This window comes from Cannabis sativa, chromosome 4 (assembly GCF_029168945.1).
Source record: "Cannabis sativa cultivar Pink pepper isolate KNU-18-1 chromosome 4, ASM2916894v1, whole genome shotgun sequence".
Taxonomy (NCBI): domain Eukaryota; kingdom Viridiplantae; phylum Streptophyta; class Magnoliopsida; order Rosales; family Cannabaceae; genus Cannabis; species Cannabis sativa.
The window spans coordinates 79,383,919-79,406,684 of record NC_083604.1 but is presented as its reverse complement, the minus strand read 5'-3'; the positions used below and the strand labels follow the sequence as shown (position 1 = coordinate 79,406,684).

Genomic DNA, 22,766 nt, shown 5'->3' with positions numbered 1-22,766 from the left:
CCTAGTCTAGGGGCTCAAAAAAATAATCTTTCTCTTTTAAAATTATATATATTTTTTACTAATTTTTCAAAATACTAATTTTTTTTTTCTAAATAAGGATCCAAAAATTAATTTTTTTTTTATATGGTCCACTAAATTACAAGACCGATTCAAAATGCAAGGTATTTTTGGATATGATGTACTATTATATATGAATTGTTAATATTTTTTTGAAAAAATAATTAATAATTATATGCGAAAATTATATTTTTCAGTAGTTAATATTTAAAGTGGAAAGTTTTTAGTAATTACATAATATAATTACACTCAATTCTCATGGGGGCTATGAAAATTAGGGTGTGTGTAATTGAAACTCCTTAATTACCTTGAATTACACAATTACAGTGTAATTACATAGTCAAACAAATATGTCAAATTATGTAATTATCTCTAATTACACACAAATTTAATTACACCACGACTTTCTAAACACAAATTTAATAAATTATTTAATTTTCCATATTAAAGGAAAAAAGAAAAATATTATTGATAGTACTATGATTATTATTAAAATTATTTGAATTTTTTACGGTTAAACCCTCTCAATTATCATTTCACTTGCATTTAATTTTCCAAACTCAAATTTTGGTAGTAAAACTCTTCAAACTACAAAACCATTACCAAATTTAAGGTGCCATCTATTTTTCATAGTTGACTGTCAACTTGGATTACTTATGTACATGACACGTTTATATTGATACATCTAATATTATTATTTAAAAATTATAAAAAAATTATAATATATATTTTTTAAATATTTTTTTTATAATTTTATTTAATTTAAAAATAATTTTTAAATAATAATATTAGGTGTACTAATATAAACGTATCATGTGTATAAGAGTATACATATAAGTAATTTATGATAGCAGTTAACCAGATAATACTTTAAATATACTAACAGAAGTTTAGAGAATCTTACCACTAAAATTTTAACTTAAAGAATTAAATATAAGTGAAACGATAATTATGAGAATTTAACCGCCAAAAATTCAAATTATTTTAAGGCAATAAAAAATTCCAACTACCCAATAGTGTATATAATGTAAATTAGCTTGCCCAAGCTATCCATATTTGACTAAAATATTAGTAATGGCATAATTATGGCTTTTAATTGTATCCAGTAACTATCACGGAAGATAAATATAAACATAAAAATAAATAATATACTAAATTTATATCAATTTATATCGGTATCAGTAATTTTATAGATTATTGCTAATTTATTGAAGCACACCCAAAAAAATAAAATTTATTAAAAGAATATTCAAATAATTATAAAGCTAAATTGACCTATTTAAATGAAGATTTCCTCTTAAATTTGTCATAAATCTAGCCATAACGATTGTACTTTTTCTCTCAAAAAGTAACTCATGAACAAAATTTCTCCCAAAACATGAAATGTATTCAAGCTACACAATTAATACAATGAAAACAAATATATAAATATACAGTAATAAAGCACTAAAAACTTTATGATCTCATGAGGTAACTAAGGGTGTCCAAATACATAGAAAAAACTTTTAGAAAATAATAAACAAAAGAGATAATTGAAACTCATGAGGTAAGGGTGTCCAAATACATCCTAGAAATACTTTGAAAAAAAAAAAAACAATAAGACAATTAATAAGAAATATTGTCAAAAAAAGAAAGTTTAAAAATCTATTTGAACATATATAGACGAACTAGACAGATTTTAATTAAAATTTTCTTAAATAAATAAGAAATAATATTCCCACCTAATACAACAATATTCACATGGTTTTATATTTTAGATAAGTCAATAAACCATATAAAAAATCAAAATAAATAAATATAATATCCATATTATATATTTGTACAGAAAAAAATATTTATTTATTTAATTAATACACATAAAATATTGAAAAAATTTAGACAATTGACCAAAATTTTGAAAGAAAAATTACAAAAATACTTCAATAATAAAAACTACAAAAGTTACACGATTTTTTTTTTAATTTTACGCTTTGTAATTTTTTATTTACAAAAATAGCACTTCAGAAAAACATACTAATTCGTTTTGCTAGTTATTTTATAATTGTATTATAATTATCATGATGTTATTTTTATGGTTTTAAAATTTTACATTTTTACATTTTGCTAAGGAGAGTTATTTTTATAATTTTAAAATTTTACAAATATATTTTTATAAATAAAAAATTGTAGGCCGTAAAATTGTAAATAAACATAAATAATAATAATAATAAAAAAATTTGTAAAGGCAAAGAAAGTAGAAGTATCACCATGAAAAGAATCCAATTCAAAGTCCTCAATACTTATTTTATCCACGACTTAACCAAAGTCATCTTCATCAAATTAAAGCATGAAAAGTGCAAACTATTTTAAAATCAACATCAATAAATAAAAGGGTTGTCTTGTTCTATATATAAATTATATTCACATTAATTGTTACTAAAAAGAAATGGCTAATTAGAAGTTTTGTCTTCCGAATTTTAATATGTACCAAATCATGCCATTTGAATTTTTCTGATCGTTAAAAATTCCCACTGAACTATTAAGGATTTTTGTCCAATTTTAATAAGGAAAGTCTAACATGAATAAAAGTTCATAATGTATATAATTTGGCAAATGTCAAAGTACAAGAGAGAGAAATAATTTAATAGATATTAAAGTCTGAGGAGCATGATTTAGTACATAAACAATCACTAAATTAGTAAAATTGAATGAAATTAGACAAAAATTCTTAAATTCGATAATTTCAATAATTCAGAGAGAATTTTTATAGTACATGTCAAAGTTTAAGGAAAAAAAAAATACTAATTAGCTAAAAGAAAATGCACCCATATTAATGCATATATCATTCAACTTTATTTGAAAGAATATTTATTGAATTGATTTTTGTAAAATATATATAATTAAAATATGAGCTTTGTCGTGAACAACATGTTGTGATTAGACAAAAGTGATACCAAAATTTATTATGAAGTGGTGTTTTATGATTTGTATTATAGAGTTTTTATAATAAAATACGTGTAAACCGGTATTAAATTATGAATGATAATTGAGTAGCTCTCAAATTACAACACAATTTTTACATGTAATTAATTATAATCACATAATTAAAATTTAGTGATAGAAATAGTTAATATTTATACATATCATGTAATAAATGTGTGAAATTTAAGTGTGCATTTATTATTATTATTATTATTAAATTATACCAATTACAATATTGGTGTCTCTTTGAAAATTGTCTTTATTTTACATTCTAAAAATTAAGTATAATCTTTTATTAAAAATTAATTGGAGGCCTAAAAAATTAGGGGGTTTTAGATGAGCACTTTATTTCTATAAATATAACGTTGATATTTCTTTAATGGAGTATTAAACTAAAATGAAAATTGATATTTAGTTTTCTACATATTTTTCTTCATAAATTTAAGTTAACAATAAAAATTAAATGAGTAAATTGAATATTCAATTAAAAAACTTATCAAATCCAATTAATAATTTTTTAAATTTTATTACTAATTATATTGAATTGAATTAGAAAATATTGAATTTGAGACCCAACCCTCTTTTGAAAGCTACTAAACAATATATTCTAGTTTTAAATAGTCAAAAAGTACACAAAAAGATAAAGAAAATCACCCCAAGTTTTTTTCTTTTGAAATGAGAGTAATAAGAAAATTTCACTTGAGAATTATTGTTAATTATTTTTACTTTCTTAAAAGCATTATTATTTTTAGTCTAATTAGTAATTTTTTCTCCCGAACTTTGACATGTACTAAATCGTGTCCTCTGAATTTTTTTGGCCGTTAGAAATTCCCCCGAACTATTGAGATTGTTAAATTTAAGGACTTTTGTCTAATTTCATTCAATTTTACTGTTTCGGTGATTGTTTATGTACTAAACCATGCTTCTCAGACTTTGATATCTATCAAATCATGCCCCTCAAACTTTGATATGTACTAAATCATGCTCCTTAAACTTTCATCCATGTTAGAATTTTTTTACAAAAATTAAACAAAAGTCCTTAAATTTAACAATCTTAATAGTTCGGGGAGAATTTTTAACGGCCAAAAAAGTTCAGGGGGCACGATTTAGTACATGTCAAAGTTCGGGGGAAAAAATTACTAATTAACCTTATTTTTATTTAGTGCCTATTACACGGATTTTCATTTTTTTTTTTAGAAAAAAATAAAATAAAATAAAATGTGTAAGTAGAAAGTCTTCCCCACATGTTCCCCTAATTTTAATCCAATTTTTAAAATTCAAATTCATTTAATGAGCGTGATACACCCCGCAATCCTCGACTAAACCTCATGGTCAACTATATAATAGAGTAATTAAGTCAAACAAAATCTATACTCCAATCATACACTGCCGCGTGTCGTGACTCCACGTGTCATTTTCTTATTCACTGTTGAGAAAGGCCCGTGGTGTTCGTACGCCACAGAATGTCAATAAGCCCATTTCCTCTTCTCTCTCCTCCATTATATATAATCCTCAGTACAACTACAACAGCCTTCACAACTCTCTCTCTCTCTAACAAAAAAAAGCTTGGTTTCTCTCTCTACAATGGCGTCCTCAACTCTTCAAATTCTGATCCTAGGGTTAGCACTATGCGTTATGCTAATCTCACCTGCACATTCCAGTACGACCTGCAAATCTCAGAAATTCACCGGAAAGAAGTCCTTCTCCAACTGCTCCGACCTCCCAGTTTTATCCGCTTCCCTCCATTGGACTTACGACGCTTCAAACTCATCTCTCGCCATCGCATTCACCGCTCCTCCTTCAAAACCTAACGGTTGGGTAGCCTGGGCTATAAATCCGACCGGAACCGGCATGGTCGGAGCTCAATCTCTCATCGCCGTTAAACACTCCAACGGATCCGTTTCCGTAATGACTTTCAACATCAGCTCTTACAGATCGATCGTTCCTTCGAAGCTTTCTTTCGATGTTTGGGGACTTAGCGCTGAATCCGTCGACGGAAACATCACGATCTTCGCTACCGTTAAGGTACCGGAGAAAGCGAAGACTCTTAACCAAGTTTGGCAGGTCGGTTCCGGAGTCAACCAAACGAATGGATTTCTGATAAAGCACGATTTCGCTCCGGAGAATCTCAACGCTAAGGGTACATTGAATTTGGTGACCGGAACAACTGGTGGTGATGCTCCGTCTATGGCTCCGGCTCCGGCTACAGGCTCAGCTTCTTCTCCTTCTGGTTCAAGTAACAGCACTGGTAATGGTAAAAATGGAGGTGTTTCATTGATCGGTAACAGTAATAATTTGGGTTTTTTCATGGTTTCTCTTCTGGTTCTTGTTAATCTCCTTGCTTTTTAGATTTGGTGAAAATGTTATTGTAGAAGCTTTTTATTATTTTTAATTTTTAAATTGATGAATAGAGATTTGTTTCTTCATCATGTGGAGAAGATTTGACTATTTGAGTATGAACGATTTATAGCTTGAGAATAATATTTTTAAAAAAGAATTATGTAATTTTTTTTTTCTTTTGTAATTTTTCTCATTTTGGTATAAAATTATGTGTTACTAAATATAAGCCTTTTTTTTTTATTATTTATTGGGAGAGAATTGAATTGAGTGGAAGAAAATCATCTGCCATTATCTCTAGTGGGCAAAGCTATTATAACCTTTTTTTGTTATTTTTAATTAATTTACAAAAAAAGAATAATGAAAAAGGAATACCCTTTTCATTTTTGGAAATATATGAATTAAATGAAGTTCGAAAAAGGGTAATCAAAATTAAAAGCTGAAGGTTTTTTGTTTGTTTCTTGATAGTATGTTTGGTTGTCGAGATGTTTAAAAGTCGGGATTTTGGTAAATTTATAAAAGAAGTGCACGTGATTGAATTGACTATTTAGGGATTCTATGTATAATAATATGTAATTACCAGCAAAAAAAATGTATAAGATGAAAGAAATGAGGGATTTAGGCAAATAATTGGTACTCATAAATCATAAGTATTATACTTATTATCGTGTATAATAATCATCATAGCATACTCTATTTAGAAATAAAGTTACAAATTGGGTTTAAAAAAAATTACAATTTAAATTATATTTTTTGCACAATAAATTAATTGATTTTTTTAAAAAATATTGTAAATCTTAAATACCATTATGAAACAAAATTAGATTAAAAAAATTCTCTACATACAAAAAAATAGTCTAAGAGTAAACAAGTGAGATAAAACTCAATCATGGATAAAACTAGTTTTACTAAAAAGTGATCATCACTATTAACAATACTAGAAGAATACATAAAAGAAATACCAGTATGGCAATAAAAGAGTAATTTGCAGCTAAATCTTTTCAACTATGATTTTACTTGCACTTAATCTTTTAATTTCAAATTTTAATGGTAAAACTCATCAAACTGCTAAACACTTAACAAATTTAAGGTGCTATCTATTTATCTTAGTTAACTGCTGACATGGACTATCTACGTGTATTATTATAGTCCCCTAATATAATTATTTAAAAATTATAAAAAATATTTTTCAGAATTTATTTTAAAATAAAAAATAATAATTTAAATTTATAAAATTATTAATAAATAAATAATTTGTTTTTTATTTTTTATTTTTATTTCTTCCTAATTTTCTCTATCTCTTTTTCTCATTGATCTCTCTTTCTCACTCTCTCTCCCTGACCCTTCTTCTTCCTTCCAACCTTAAATGGATGACACCTTAACACCAAAATTTGAAATTAAAAGGTTAAGTGTAAGGTAAATCATAGTTGGGAGGATGTAGCTGTATATTACTCCCAATTATTAAGTAATAATATCTCTAACAATAACATTAATAAGAGTAAGATAATCAAATTCCAACAAGGGGACAAGCTTCAGCTACATCAAAAGAAAAAACAACCAATCCAAGTCCTAGTACCCAAAGTTAAGACCAAGCTTGTATCATCACAAATCTAAGATGATTTTTATCAAATAAATTGGGCTTGTGTTTTGTCCTAAAACTTCACTAACCATTTCTCCCAAGTCTATCTACCTCTAATTGAGATTTCGAGGCCTACCAACCTAATCCCATCTCATCTTATTAGTCGGGTTGTTTGAAAAACTACACCTAAAACTATTCTAATCCAGTTAATTGAATGTAAAAAAGCATACATAAATTTTAAATTATTTAATTGATTAGCTGTATTGTCATAAATGCATATTTATGTGTTGTTTCATTATTTAAAGGGCTTTTTCATTTGTTTATTAAATCCTTATCCCTAGCTAACTATAGTTACTAGCCACATGTATTGTTTGCTTAATAATTTAGCATCTTTAATCTATATAGACCTCTGAATCTGAAATCAAGTACAAGATTGAAGGAAATTATATATGAAGTGTAAGATTCAGTTCTAAAATTGAAGTTATTTGTGATTTAGTGTTTGTATGAGTAGAGATATAAAATATTATATGTTATGTTATAATAATTTTATATTACTTTTTCTCCACCTATTTTCCCTGAAACTTTTCACGTTTAAAACTTCAAAGATATTCATTCCAAATATGTATTGGATAATTTTCAATAATATAAATAAATTGTATGATTATTTAAGAGGAACATATACAAAAATTATAATCAGCCTATTATGTTGTATTTTGATGAAAATTAAACTAAACAAAATATTATTTTGTACTATTTTTAAATAAATAGGTTAAATTATCTTTCAACAAAACAAAAAATTCAATCAATAATTTTTCAAAATAATATTTTATATAAAATGTTGTATAAATCTAAAATAATTTACTATTTTTAAATTTTTAGTACAATTTTTTAATTTTTTTTTTTAATTTTAGTATAAACTGCTTCTAATAGAAATCTATCTGAGGTTTATTGATGTGAAGTTGTCTAACCAAACTTTTATCTTTACTTCTTGGACAACTACGCCATGGTGATGACAAAGCTTTCAGTGTGCCAATTTAAAGTCTAAGACAAAATGTCATCTTCATTCTAATATGAACTCAAGAATATGTCATTTTTATTTTTTGAGGTGTACATTAAATGCAGAATACTAAACTTATGTATTATTTTATATTTTATTATATTTAAATTTAAATTTGATTTTTGGAGGTAGCTTCAAGTTGACCCTTCACAATTGGGACCTTATACTCATGTCTAGTGGTTTACAAATCCTCATCAAATTTAACAAATGATCTACTCCAAATTTACATGATTCAGTTGAGCTCAAATATATGTTTTTATGACTTCAAATAATAAACTGAGTGCTCTTTTAGAATTTAAAGAAACTATAGCCATGGACATGGTCATATATATCACATCATTTGGTTACCCTTCATCTTAACGGCTTGAAAAAAATGCTAGAACTTATTAATGGTGTTTAGCACCACTCAAAGTCCATTATAATATTATTATGTGTATAATTAAATATTGAATTTTACATATAAATAGAATTTTTATAATTAGATAAATAATGTAATTGGTATGATTAAATTTATTAAAATAAAAATATCAAGGAAGATAATTTAATTTAATAATTTTATAAAGAGAAATGCTAAAGGGCACCAGTGGTGCCTAGCACCCTCCTATGTGTCAGTATCGCTATTGGTCTAACTAAGTATCGGGTCCCATATAATTTAATATAATAATTATTAGGGAGTATCGCTAACCAATAGCAACGTGACATGTCGAGATAGTGCTAAGCACTACTGGTGCCTTATAACAATGCTCTTTTATAAAATATTATTAATTAGCCCTACGCAAGGCACCTACTTCTAGTGGTGCTAGACATTAACTACACTTAACACTTACTCTATATATTTTTTCTTTTTGAAAGATAGTTCATGCCATATATATTTTCGGGGTAAATATTATTTTAGAAATTGTATTTTACAAAAGTTACAAATTAGACTTTTTATTTTTTTAAATGATAAAATATTTCCTATATTTTTTAAAATGGGATCTTTAGTTTAATTTTCGACAATTTTTTTTGATATAACCAACTTAAAAATAATTCTAAACACGAACAGATATAGAAAATTTAACCAGTTTTATTATAACACCTCTAGGTTAGATTAATATTAAGTTTTATTTTGACATTATATGAATTCAATCTCCTATTTGTACAATTTTAGAAAATACAAGATCTATTTTGTCATTTAACAAAACAAAAAATACAAAACACAAGGTCAAAAATAGTATTTATCCTATATATTCTCGAGTCTAAGTTTTTTTTTTTAAATGTTATGAACTGCAAACTATATTAAAACAAAGAAACCAGTCTAGTTGGACACAAGAGGGGCCAACTTCTCAGCAATAAAAAAATCAAACAACAATAAATTAAAAAAGCCAATTTATAAAAAGTCTTAGCCAGAACACTTTTAGTCCAAGGGATCCACACCACAGCCGAATCCGGAAGTTGATCCAAACCGTCCAGTACCTGCCAAAAAACCGAAGCCATCTTCCAATGGGGAGCCTTAATTTGGAGAGATAATTCCATACACTAGACGACCTTGACAATCCGAAGCCAAAGTCACGTTAGTCCAGCCAACCTCTGGATCAGTACGTAACAGTAACCACAATGGCTGCAACAGAACACAACCCTTTGCTGGAAGCTTCAACAAAAACAACAAAATCACCTTGTCTCATCACCTCATTGCTGCATGAATTTATACCATTGAGGACTCCCAATTACTTAGGACTTCATTAGAGTCTTAGGTGATATTTACTTCGATATAAAAATAATGAGTTTTTCGTGTCTACATGTCTCTTGTCGACTTGGATTGAATTCTGGAAAATACAAAAATTATGCTATATTTGGCACAAAAAATATTGTAATATATTTGTATCAATTTTTAACATTATACTCTAATATAAAATTTAGTATTTTTATTAAAAGTGACATAAAAAGTTTGTGTATTTATAATTATATAAATTTTGACAAATGTTGTATTAAATAGTGAAGCACATTTATAATGTACTGAATTTGTATCATATTTTGGGATATTATTAGAGCAAATCAATTATATTTTACTGTATTTCTATTAAAAATGTTATGATGTGGGGCTGAGAAATTACTTAACAATATCAGCAGAATTATGCTTTAAGCTTCGATTTTCTAAAGAAAACACATTATGTTTATTAATTAGTCAACTATAAAATTTTCAATAATTACGTTTTTTCAAAATGATGAAATAGTAATAATATTTTTTTAATAAATAAATTTTTTTGTCCCTAAATTATAACTACTTTTAAATTGTATTTCTCAAATGTTTCATGTTGTTAAAAGTTTCTCTCAAAATAGTATCACATCACTCCCAAAATTAATTTATTTATTTTATATTTAAAGAGTACATTTTCATATAATTATAACAGTTAGAGGCACAATTGCCTCCCTTGTTCCAAGCTTCAAGATATTCTTGGGAGTTTGCCTTGAGTGTGCTTTATGTGGAGAGTTTTATAGGTACACTATCAAGCATTTGTTCAATATGCATTATGTAATTAATTAATTCTTTTCTCCTTTTAGATTTAAATCATACACATACACATAATATTTATTCAATTACTAAAATTTTATCATCACGATAATAGCAACTTTATAGTTTATGAGTAAATAGATTATTTGTCTTCACCAATTTCAATTTGAGTAAGGAATTGATGTGGTTAAGCTGGCTCTGTTAACTAACTAACTGTTTTGACAGTTGGTTAGTTGTGTTAGTTATTTTCTGTTACTTAGTTTGTTGGTTTTATCTTGTTAGTTTTATTTAAGTTCTGTTGTAATTCAGAGTGTATATAAACTCTCAGTTGGTCATTAATAAAGATTGAACTTTTCCTGAATTTCTCTCTGCTTTGAACATACTCTGTTCTGGTTTCTTCTTTCTTTGATCTGACTCTTCATGGTATCAGAGCCCTTGACTTGCGTCAATGGCTTCCTCCGGTGACCACTCGTCTCAAGCCGGAGCCTCCGATCCTGGTGTGGTGCCAGCTCAGTCCTCCTCGACGGCACCACCATGGAATCCGTTTTCAAATTCTTTGATAGCTTCTCTGACATTAAAACTTGATCGCACGAATTTTCTTTCCTGGAAATCGCAAGTTGTACCTACTGTTATAGGTCACGATCTCGACAATTTACTCTTCAGCAATGAAGCACCTCCAGAAAGACTCATCAATGGTGTTGAAAATCCACAGTTCCTGCAATGGAGGCGTAAGGATCAATTGTTGTTGTCTTGGCTTCGTTCATCGATGACAGAAGGAATCTTGGCTACTGTGGCATGTTACAACACTTCAAACTCTGTCTGGAAAGCTTTAGAGCAGAAATTTGCAAGCCAATCCAAGGCCAGACTTCTTCAACATGGTATCAGAGCCATATCCCTAGCGGGCTTTCGATCCACACTTATGAAAGAGTTAGCCAGCCGCAAGCGAGCAAAATGGTACTCCCAGCCGCGAACAAGAATAAGCGAGCAAATGGAACTCTCAGCCGCAAAATAAAAAAATAAGCGAGCAAATAGCACTACTTATGATAAGGTGATTCAAGATTGGTGAGCAAAAATAGCCACCATCTTGAGGGGGGATATTGGAGAATATTGTCCCACATGGATTAAATGTAAAAGTATTGAGCCATATATAAGAACATGGGCTACTCCACTCATTGCCAATTGGTTTTGAGATGGCCCAATTTCGATCAAAGCGATAGTGACAGGTCACAGCCGTATGCCCAAACTTCATACAGACTTGGCATAAAGGTCTATTGTTATTGATTGGTCTGGATCCATTTTGCCGATTAAAGAATCTTGAGTTGTTATCAGGGCCCTGTCCCTTTGCAGCACCATTAAAAGATCTATACTGACCAGTTCTTAAACCCACTGTTAAATTGGCTGCCATTTTTGCAGAAAGATCCATCACAGACGAGTGTTTTTCCAATCGAGACTCATGAGACATCAAGAGGGCTTGGACTTCTTCAAGAGAAAGAGTATCACTGCAAGAGGTGATGCTCGAAACAACAGAGTCGAACTCGGGACCGAGGCCATTAAGAAGATGTAAGATAAGATCAAAGTCATTAACAGGGTGACCAGCAATGGCCAAAGAATCGCATATAGATTTGATCTTATCAACATAATCTGAAATGGACATATTACCTTTCTGCAAATTTGTAAGTTGACCCTTGAGTTGAACCCGAGCCATGTATAAACAATGAAGTGTCAGCCTTTGAAGCCTTAAATCCCCAAGTAAATAAGGTGTTTTTGAGTTTGTCATTCCATGCCCTCGGGGCCTGCTTTAAGCCATATATTGCCTTATTCAACTTACACACATGATTAGGATAAAGAGGGTCCTCAAAACCTTTAGGTTGGGTCATATAAACTGTCTCACTCAGGTCCCCATAAAGGAAAGCATTTGAGACATCAAGTTGCCTTACTTCCCATTTATATGTTACTGCTTGAGTAAGAATTAATCTAACAGTAACCGGTTTTACTACTGGGCTAAACGTGTCAGCAAAGTCAATGCCTGGTTGTTGTAAATAGCCACGAGCAACAAGCCTAGATTTACATTTGTCTAAGGTCCCATCTGCATTTAATTTCACTCGATACACCCATTTGTTATCAATTAAAATCATATGAGATTCATAGGGCACAAGAGTCCAAGTACCTTGAGCTTTGAGAGCTTTGATTTCAGTTGACATAGAACCATTCCAAACAGGATCTCGAAGGGCAGATTTTAGAGATTTGGGCTCTCGAGGCAGTAAGTATTCTGGCAGCCTATGCTTGGTTGCAAGATAAGCTTTTGGCTTGTAAATGCCTCTCATTGATCGAGTGATCATAGAGTGAGTTCGAGGAAGAGTACCAGCAGTATTTGGAGAATCTGATGCAGCAACAGTATCAGTTGAAACTGGTGCAGAAGGCTGAGGACATGAAGCAGCAATAGCAGCTGCATTGGCAACAAATGAGACAGAGTGAGAAGGACTGTCATTAGCAAGAGGCAAGATTGTTGCAGCAACAGCTGTGTTATTTGCAACTGGAACATCAGCAACAGGCAAACCAGAACCAGGAGCATCTGTATTATTTGCAGGAGCATCAGAACCTGAACCTGATGCATCAGAATCAGATGCAACAACAATACTGGGAACATTATTGGAAGAGCCAGTATCAAATGTCATTGTGGAATACTTGGGAGCCTCAAATGTTTCTGGTGTTGCAGACATGGATATCTTGGATGCAGGAAAGGACAATTCATCAAATATCACTAAGAATTACAGGTCACTCTAGCTGATGTTCCCATTATTTGGGTTGACAATCAAGGGGTTGCAGCTCTTGCTGCCAACCCGGTTTTCCATGCCCGATGCAAACACATTGAAATTGACCAACATTTTGTGCGTGATCAGATTCTCAATAATGAAGTCTCGGTTCGATATGTTCCTTCCGTGGATCAAGTTGCTGACATCTTGACCAAATCTCTGCCTAAAGATAGATTTCATTATTTGAAAACCAAACTCAAAGTTGTGTCATCCCCTTTTCGTTTGAGGGGGGATGTTAACTAACTAACTGTTTTGACAGTTGGTTAGTTGTGTTAGTTATTTTCTGTTACTTAGTTTGGTTGTTTTATCTTGTTAGTTTTGTTTAAGTTCTGTTGTAATTCAGAGTGTATATAAACTCTCAGTTGGTCATTAATAAAGATTGAACTTTTCCTGAATTTCTCTCTGCTTTGAACATACTCTGTTCTGGTTTCTTCTTTCTTTGATCTACCTCTTCAGGCTCAAACTGCAAACTAGCCTTTGGTCTCTTCACTACATCTTTGTGGATACGGTGTTCAAAGATGGAAGAGCTGTTTTGGTTTTGAGGTATTTAATTAAAGATAAGGCATCCATGTTACAATACTAATCTTTTCAGTTATGATTATATTAGTCCATAATAATAATTCTAATACGATGACCGCGTTGTTTGTGGCCTAAGGTGTTAAATCAAAGAGTTGCTTACTACTTACTAGGGCATGTGCAATTAGAAAAGCCCCCAAGTGGAAGTTATTATCTTTGAAGATTATTCAATTGCTTGATATGTTAAGACTCTTTCTTTCTGTTTGTTGTTTAATTTAATATCTCTTCCCATGTATTGGCTAAATGGGGGATCAGTTGCTAAATCTTGTGCTGGTTTCCTAAGTTTTTGGAAAATGAATCCCAATGTGATCACCAACAAAATACATCAAAACTAATAGATAAGAATATACCATTTATTTTTAAAATAGCAATAATTAGGCATACCAAATACTTTCTTATTTAATCAATTACATATTATTTTACTTAAAAAAGAAAATTACTAATATTTCTCCAAATTCAAAGGAATGCCTTCAATTCTTACCATCTCTCTAAACACAATTATCTATTTAAATATTTAAATTATCCAAATCATTTCTTCTTCTTCTTCTTCCTTTACTCATTTCCGCCATTGCTCAAAACCAGGGGAAAGAACACAGAGAGAGAGAGAGAGAGCAATGGCGAGTCTTCTTCCTCTAACATCGATTCAAACATTTTCTTTCTTGTGGGTCACAACAGTTCTGCTAATCTCACCCGCTCATTCCCTCACCTGCACTTCTCAAACATTCGCCAACAAACTCTATTCCTACTGTTTAGATCTCCCAACTCTCAACGCCTACCTTCATTGGAATTACGACGCCGCCAATTCCTCTCTCTCCGTCGCATTCACCGCTCCCCCGTCAAAACCTGACGGATGGGTCTCATGGGCCGTTAACCCAACAGGAACCGGCATGGCCGGAGCTCAAGCTCTAATCGCCGTTAAACAGCCTAACGATTCCGTCACCGTTCAAACCTACAAGATCAATTCATACAGCTCCATTGTTCCTTCTAAGCTTTCGTTTGAGGTTTGGAATCTCAGCGCCCATGCCCAAGGTGCCGAGATCACGATCTTCGCCACCGTTAAAGTGCCGGAGAAGACGAAGAAGCTGAACCATCTCTGGCAAGTGGGTCCGGGGATCAACGAAGGAACTGGGTTTATCGTTAAGCATGATATGAGTCCGGCGAATCTTGGGTCGGTGGGGACGTTGAATTTGGTGGCCGGGACCAATACTAATGGTACCGCCGGTGCCGGCGATGGTGGAGCAAGTGGTTCTGAGAGTAATGGAGGTGGGATTATTGGTAATGTGAAGACTTTGATGGGTTTTTGTGTTTTTTGGATTGTGATTGTTGGGAATTATGTGTTGGGGATTTAGAAGATTGTAATAAGAATTTCCAATGGGTGGTGATTTGATTGTGAACTGTGAGTTTTTCATTGGGAGGAAGATGAAATATGTAAAAACACAGAGAAGAAGTAAACAAAAATATTTATTTATTTTTTTTAAGAAAAGGGATGAATTTATGTTGACTATAAACCGTAACAATATATATTTTAAGTTGTTATAAAATAATATACCATAATATAAAATAGATATGAAAAAAAAAAAGGAAAATGAAGAGTGAAAGGAGAAGAATGTAAATTGAAATTTTATTAATTTGTTAAATCGGCCAAAAAAACAATTCTGTAATTCAGTAGGAATGTCCTTTTCACTGAAAAGTTAAAAACTCAATGTGGAAAAAAAATATGACGATCTAGTAAAGCTGTGCGTAGTCATATTAACAGATCGTTTAATGAAAAACAAAGAAACATTGTTTAAAATAGATAGAAACTTTCGACAGTCCATCACCACTCCCTTAAGAAGCGAAACCAGGGTGATGTTACTTCGAATAGCTTGGACAATTGAGAGACAATCAGACTTGAATTTAATGTAATAAAAAAAAATACAACTAAATATTAATGATGATATTTGATTTAGTAATTTGGATATCTATAAATAATATTTCATAAAACTCCTCCTTAAAGAGAAATACTAAATGGCACCAATGGTGCCTAACACCCTCTTATGTGTCAATATCGCTATTGATCAAACTAAGTATTGTGTTTCATTTAATTTAATATAATAACTTTTAGTGAGTATCGTTAATCAATCGCAGCGACATGTCTAGAAGGTGTTAGTCACTACTGGTGCCTAATAGCAATAATATAATGGTGTTTAACTCTCGTTGGTGAAATATATGTTTGTCAACTGAGTATCCTGTTCGTATTTGTGCTGCTTTGTTGACATATTATTATTGATTAAATGCTATATTCTAACACTCTTTTTCGGTTTCTTCCACTAAATTTATACTTGAAGTTTTAATTTTATTGAGACAATTTTCTAAAAAAGAAAAGAAAAATATGTAAGAATTAATTAATTGCTATTTTGATAACTACAAACTGTATTCCATTAAAAAAAAAATATTTATTTTTTTATTTTTACACTTTAAACTATAATTTTATTGTATTTTCAAAAAAATTCACGTAACAATCAATAGAGCATTGTAACCTATAAAAACTCACATGAAAACTACTAGAATAACCCAAATCATAAAAAAAAAAAAAAAATTTAAAAATGGTATCTACAAAATTGAATTCATCATATAATATTCCTTCAATAAAAACAAAATTGTCCATAATATATTTATAAGATTTTTTTATTTTTATACTTCAAAATAAACTTTTTACATTCTTACATAAATTTATATAATAATTAATAGAGCAATCAAAATCAGCATAACAACTCACATAAAAGTCACTGAAGAAATTACCGAAACAGCTCAAAATATAATTTTTTTTTTATAAAAAGTTAAAAAATACTATATAAAGTATTTTCTTATATTTATACCTCATGGCTTCTAAACACCATATTAAGTAAATTGAGTAATATTCTATTAATTGTGGTTTAGTATGATGCTCACGTATAATTAGTATTACGTTATATATATATAATATAACATCAATTCTACTCTAAGTTTCTAACGTATCTCTCTCTTTTGTATATTAATAGGCACTTTACTACAAAATCTTTATATATTTCTATACAGATTTTGTTGGCCATATAACTCTTATAACCGATAAAGAATATTAGGATTATTTGTTTACACAAACTAATTATACGTATATAAAGATATGCTTTTATTTTGGAAAATTCATGTATACAATTCCAAATCAGTCAAAATATATGCACGTATTCATTACGGAAAGAATGTGTTGATATATATATATTATCGACCTTACCTTATAATACAACCAAAAAATAATAATCATTATGAGCAATGAAAAATAGATTACCAATAATAATTAAACAATAAAATAAAAAAGGAATGACGATTTTAAGTCTCATAAAGTAAAACCACCATGTGAACGACCTTTTAAAATTCCAACAATTTTAGGGTCTTTCCCATTGCATTTTATTATTTATTAGCTATGCTATCTACAAATTTTCGTACAACATGAAGAAGCACATGTTAATGTAGAATATTTTAAAAACAAAATTTTTGTTTATTGGAATTTAATTATTTCATTATAATCATTTCCTTTATAGATATTAAAATTTGATTAAACTAAAACTATATGCTTAAATACATTTAGGGTTTCTAGGTCTTATTATATTAACTAACAAGTAACATTATATTTGGATAAAATATTATATTGTGTTAGTTATTGCAACTATAAATTTTAATAAAAATATGAATTGTATTATTTAATAATAATATATACATGACAAATGATTTATATTAACTTTTATTATAATATTCATAACTAGTTTGAGTCCCAACTCCAAACTCAAATTTGGAATCAAACTTTAAACCCTAACCTCTATCCTAAACTTCAAACCTTAAATTTCGGACTTGGTCAATCTAAATTAATACCAAATAGAATATTATATTGAATAATATTAATATAATTCAATGCAATACTATACAATAAGTGTACTAAACAAATAAACTTATTTTCATAACAAATGAAAAAAAAAAAAACTAAATATTTGAAAGTTTGGGAATGGCCTGCCTATCATTTTTTTTTTTTTTGACATTATCAAATAAATTTTATTAAATTCCGTAGTTACTTGTTTCTATTTTTTATTTTTTTTTCTCATTATTATTATTATTATTTCTTTTCTACAGCTCACATCACCAGTTTCCATTTATTTATTTCTTTTCCTTCACATTCATATAATTCGCGTGTCCACCACAATCTTCGCTTTAACGATTTAGACTAAAAGTTTGACTCCGAAAAAAAAAACGAAAAAAGAAAGTCAGCATTTCATTCCGCACCAACTAATCAGATTATGCCACGTAATCACATACATAAAAATCTCTCTACGTGTCATCTATTGGATTAAAGAAATTATTTCCATAATTCCACTTTATCGGTGGCAAAATGGGTTTCTACACAATAGACGAACCGCACGAAATTTTACAGATTAAACTTGAAAAAAAATTAGATGTGGGTTGAAACAGACCAAACAAGACACAATTTGTTTAACATAAATTTTTGACACAATTTTTTTTTAAATAAATAAAAAAATATTAATAATAATATATTTATATAAAAATATATATTTAGTAATTTAATTTTAAATCAATTCTTTTTAAAAAAAATTAAAATATTTTAAAATTTTTAATTTTTATGATACATATTAAAAAAAACTATATACACAAATATATGAGTTTTTTTAATAGAACTTACATTTTTTTATTTTTTCTATAATTTTAGCTTCAATAATAATAAAATAAGATAAAGTGGGTTAATACAAACAAAACACAATTTTTTAAAAGTCAAATTAGAGTAAAGAAAATTAGACACAAGTAAAAAACGAATCGACACGCCTAATACGAAATATAAAAATAAGTCAAATAAAATATAACACGAATACGATCAGGGACGGACCCATTTAGCCCCTACTAACAAAAATACTGCCTTTTAAAAAATTAAATATAATTTTTCAATTTAATAATTATAAACCAAAATAGTAGAATAGCCCCCATAAAATTAGATAAATTTAATAAGAGTATTATAATGTACTTATAAATATTTTTTTATGATAAATAAGCCACACAAAGTAAAAATTCAGAGTCCGTCACTGAATACGATACGATAACACATTTTACCACCCCTACTTATAATCCAAATTAATTTTGCATTTTTACTATCCAAGAAAAAAAAAATTCCTAGTTTTACTTTACCAACCTTTTAATTAAAAAACCTTTTTAAATAAATGAAAAAGACAGCTCTATTTACTAAATAAATAAGTAAATCCCCAAATTTAGTGGGGAAGCGCTCTTTATTTATTTCCAATTGTCTTCCATTTTATTTCTTCTCTGTAATATTTGGCCGTTGCTCCAAAACCAGAGGAAGAAAATAAAAAATTCCTCTGTTTTCTCAGCAATGGCATCTCTTGTTCTTCTTCTTCTTCAATCTTCATTGTGGGTTACCTTGGTTCTGCTAATCTCACCCGCTCAATCCCTCACCTGCACAACCCAGAAATTTTCAAACAACAAGCTTTACTCTCAATGTTTAGACCTTCCTTCTCTCGGTTCTTACCTCCATTGGACCTATGATTCCTCAAATTCCTCACTCTCCATCGCCTTCATTGCTCCTCCTGCGAAATCCGACGGTTGGATTTCGTGGGCTATTAATCCGACGGGTACGGGCATGGTTGGATCCCAATCTTTAATCGCTTTCAAACAATCGGACGGTTCCATGGTTGTTAAGACTTACGATATCAAATCTTACAGCTCTCTTGTTGAAGGAAAGCTCTCGTTTGATGTTTGGGATACCTCAGCCGAGTACTCCGGTGGGGTTATGAGGATCTTTGCGAAGGTAAAGTTGCCGGAGAAAGCTTCTTCGGTGAATCACGTATGGCAGGTGGGTCCTTCCGTGGCTTCTGGTAGACCAGACGCTCATGAGTTTCAGGGTGCCAACCTTAACGCTAAAGGGAAATTAAGCTTGAATGGGTCTCAGATTAGTACAACCACCACCTCTGTAGATTCAAGGACGAAGAAGAAGAATGTGAGTTTCTTTTTTTGGGGTTTTTTCTTTAAAAAGTTCTAAACTTTTTGTGTGATTGATTCTAATTAGGGTGAAATCTAAAGGGTTTGATAAAGTTTGTATTTTTATTTGTTTTTTGTGTTATTAGATTCATGGGATTTTAAACGCTGTAAGCTGGGGAATATTATTCCCACTTGGAGTTATCATAGCCAGGTACCTTAGAACTTTTGAGTCTGCAGATCCGGCATGGTTTTATCTCCATGCTTTTTGTCAAACATCTTCTTATGCCATTGGAGTAGCTGGTTGGGCTACTGGGATCAAGCTTGGAAGTGAGTCAAAGGGGATTGAATATACAGGCCATCGTAATATTGGGATTGCCCTTTTCAGCCTTGCAACTCTTCAGGTAAAAATCTCAGCCTAATTCTATAGTTCAATGCCGGTTTGTTAGTCTGTTTCGGCATTTAGGAGAACTTTTTAGTACAATTTTTTCATGATAGACTACAATTTTTTTCTGGATGACTAAACAGAAACAGAATAGGAGTTTTAGGTAGGTGTATGTGAAATTCTGATTTGTCGTTGTTCTTCTTCAACCTCAAAATCACAAGAAAATTGTGTCAAGTTTGTGTTTTTAAATATGGTTCTATTTTGTTGTTTGTAGATTTTTGCTCTGTTCATTAGACCAAAGAAGGACCACAAGTATCGATTCTACTGGAACATATACCATCATGGTCTTGGCTATGCCATCATTGTTCTTGGTATCCTAAACGTGTTTAAAGGTATTAATATACTAAGTCCTGCTCAGAAGTGGAAATCTGCATACATTATTTGCATTGCTGTATTGGGTGGAATTGCTTTGTTATTGGAGGTAATCACTTGGATTGTTGTGTTGAGAAAAAAGTCAAGAAGGTCTACTAAACCTTATGATGGTTACAACAATGGTCAAGGCTCCCAAAGACCACTTGGTTTCTGATACAATTTTAATGGTAGATAGATACCAGTGAAGAAAAGGGTTTTTGCCACGGCTACACAACAACACAACACAACACTCATTCGAGTTTGTATTATTCTTATCTCCTTAATTAGTCCTCACCTTGTTCTTGTTTTCATGCCTTTTTTAATCTATCATGTATAATTAAATTGGCTTGATTTCATTCTAGATATTATTTGTTCAGAAGAATATTATATACACATTCAGCTTCTTGTCCCACTTTGTTTTTATTATCTCATTGTGATTAGGTTAATTGAATATGAAGATGAGAGTACTCACAATTTTTTGTTTTGTTTTGTTTCTTCAGTCTATATTTTTGTATTTATGATTTTATTCTATTTGGATTCATTCTTTCACTATCAAATTGCTTAAAACCATTAGTTGTATTATATGGATAAAGTTCAAGTTCATTAACAACCACAAAACTTAAACATGTCAAGAGCCAAGGACAACCTTGCTAGCTCCGGATAGTGTTCCAAAATTTAAGGAACTTTTTTACTTTTCAGTTCAATGAAATCAAAACTAATTTGGGGGTTTGAAAACAAAGTTTTATGATTCTTTATCAAAGACATAAGATATCTTAACATGGTTTGTTAGAAGTGAATGAATCATGGTCAAATGTTTAGGTGAAAAAACAGACCACACTATTATTGTTCTTGGTATCGAAATATGTAGAGCTTTAATTAAAATATAACATGGTTTGAAAAAGACTTGCCATGATGGGAGACAACCTATAGTGTTAGTATGACTTGTCACTTTAGTGAATTAGGAAAAAGAAATTAAAAATAATACTAAAAAAAAAGTTAGTAGAATAAACACAGATGTGATGCCCATTTTTGTATATGTTTGTTAGGAAATTTCTTGAGGCTGCTAGGATTTGTAATGAGTTGATTTGTTAGGTATGGCTTTAGTTATGATAACCTATGGCCAAAGGTCCCAAAGTAACCCAATTATACATTCAAAATAAGAGTCATTTCCACTTTTTTTTGGGGGGTGTCTTTATAAGAGGAGGGTCCCTATTATGGTGCAATTCTTTTCTTTTTGGTCCCTTCTTTCACTTTCACTACACTTGCTTTTTTGTTGCTTTCCCTAATTTCATTTTGGTTCATAAGATTCTCCATGTGATGCATGATGATGATTATGATAAGTGTTTGTTTCTCCCTTATTATTTTTTTTCCCCTTGTTATTTGGAATGAGAATTCTCCTTTTGTTTGGGACTGTTGTTAGAGTTATGGATTATAATAAAAAGTGAAAATTATTGAAGGAAAATTGGCATCAAAATTTATATTACAAAACAATAAAGTTGTTTAGACAATGTCATTATGAAGGCTCTTGGATCCTTTAAGTTATTTTGGTTGCTACATTAACCTCTTATTTCAATATTTTATTTAACTTTTGTGTTTGAAAATATATTTTAAAATATTTTTTTTTTCTAAATTTTTTTTATTGTGATATTTGTTATAGTTACAATATCAAATTTGTAAAAAAGAATTATGTATAGTTTTTTAGTATCTAAATAAAATTTTGATATTTTATTTACCACGCACATTCAAAAAATTTTAAACTTGTTTACGACACTTACTACTCAATTTTTTTTTTAAAAAAAATGTACAAGGATAATGTTTTAACTATAACAATATCTCTATGAAAAATGAATTAAAAAAAGAAACAATACTCCAAACTATATTTTTAGGATGAAAATTTAAAAGCATTGCTATTAGACACTATCGATAGAACACCAAGAAGGATGCTACTTATAACATTTCTCAAAATTTAAAGGTGTAATTAATCTTATTTTTTTTTTACTTTAATAGATTTTCCTTGTAGTAGTGAATCTGTTCTGTTGTACTCTCTTATCACCTTTTACTGACTTCCAAATATGTAAAAATTGCTGTGTTTG

The 22,766-nt window shown here is 29.9% G+C and overlaps 3 protein-coding genes across 3 annotated transcripts; all 3 read left to right on the top strand.

The window, feature by feature from the left end:
* Positions 1–4,340: 4,340 nt before the first annotated feature.
* Positions 4,341–5,579, top strand: LOC115713834 (auxin-induced in root cultures protein 12-like). The gene has a single exon (XM_061114648.1). The coding sequence runs from the start codon at positions 4,603–4,605 to the stop codon at positions 5,365–5,367; it is 765 nt and encodes a 254-aa protein (XP_060970631.1). The 5' UTR covers positions 4,341–4,602; the 3' UTR covers positions 5,368–5,579.
* Positions 5,580–14,101: 8,522 nt separating this feature from the next.
* LOC115714608 (cytochrome b561 and DOMON domain-containing protein At4g12980-like) lies at positions 14,102–15,339 on the top strand. Its single transcript, XM_030643353.2, has one exon. It carries the CDS (start codon positions 14,486–14,488, stop codon positions 15,218–15,220), a length of 735 nt encoding a protein of 244 aa, XP_030499213.2. The 5' UTR covers positions 14,102–14,485; the 3' UTR covers positions 15,221–15,339.
* Positions 15,340–19,131: 3,792 nt separating this feature from the next.
* LOC115713073 (cytochrome b561 and DOMON domain-containing protein At3g25290) lies at positions 19,132–21,157 on the top strand. The gene is made up of 3 exons (XM_030641556.2): positions 19,132–19,899; positions 20,027–20,281; positions 20,537–21,157. The coding sequence occupies exons 1-3, from the start codon at positions 19,276–19,278 to the stop codon at positions 20,846–20,848; spliced, it is 1,191 nt and encodes a 396-aa protein (XP_030497416.2). The 5' UTR covers positions 19,132–19,275; the 3' UTR covers positions 20,849–21,157.
* Positions 21,158–22,766: the final 1,609 nt, after the last annotated feature.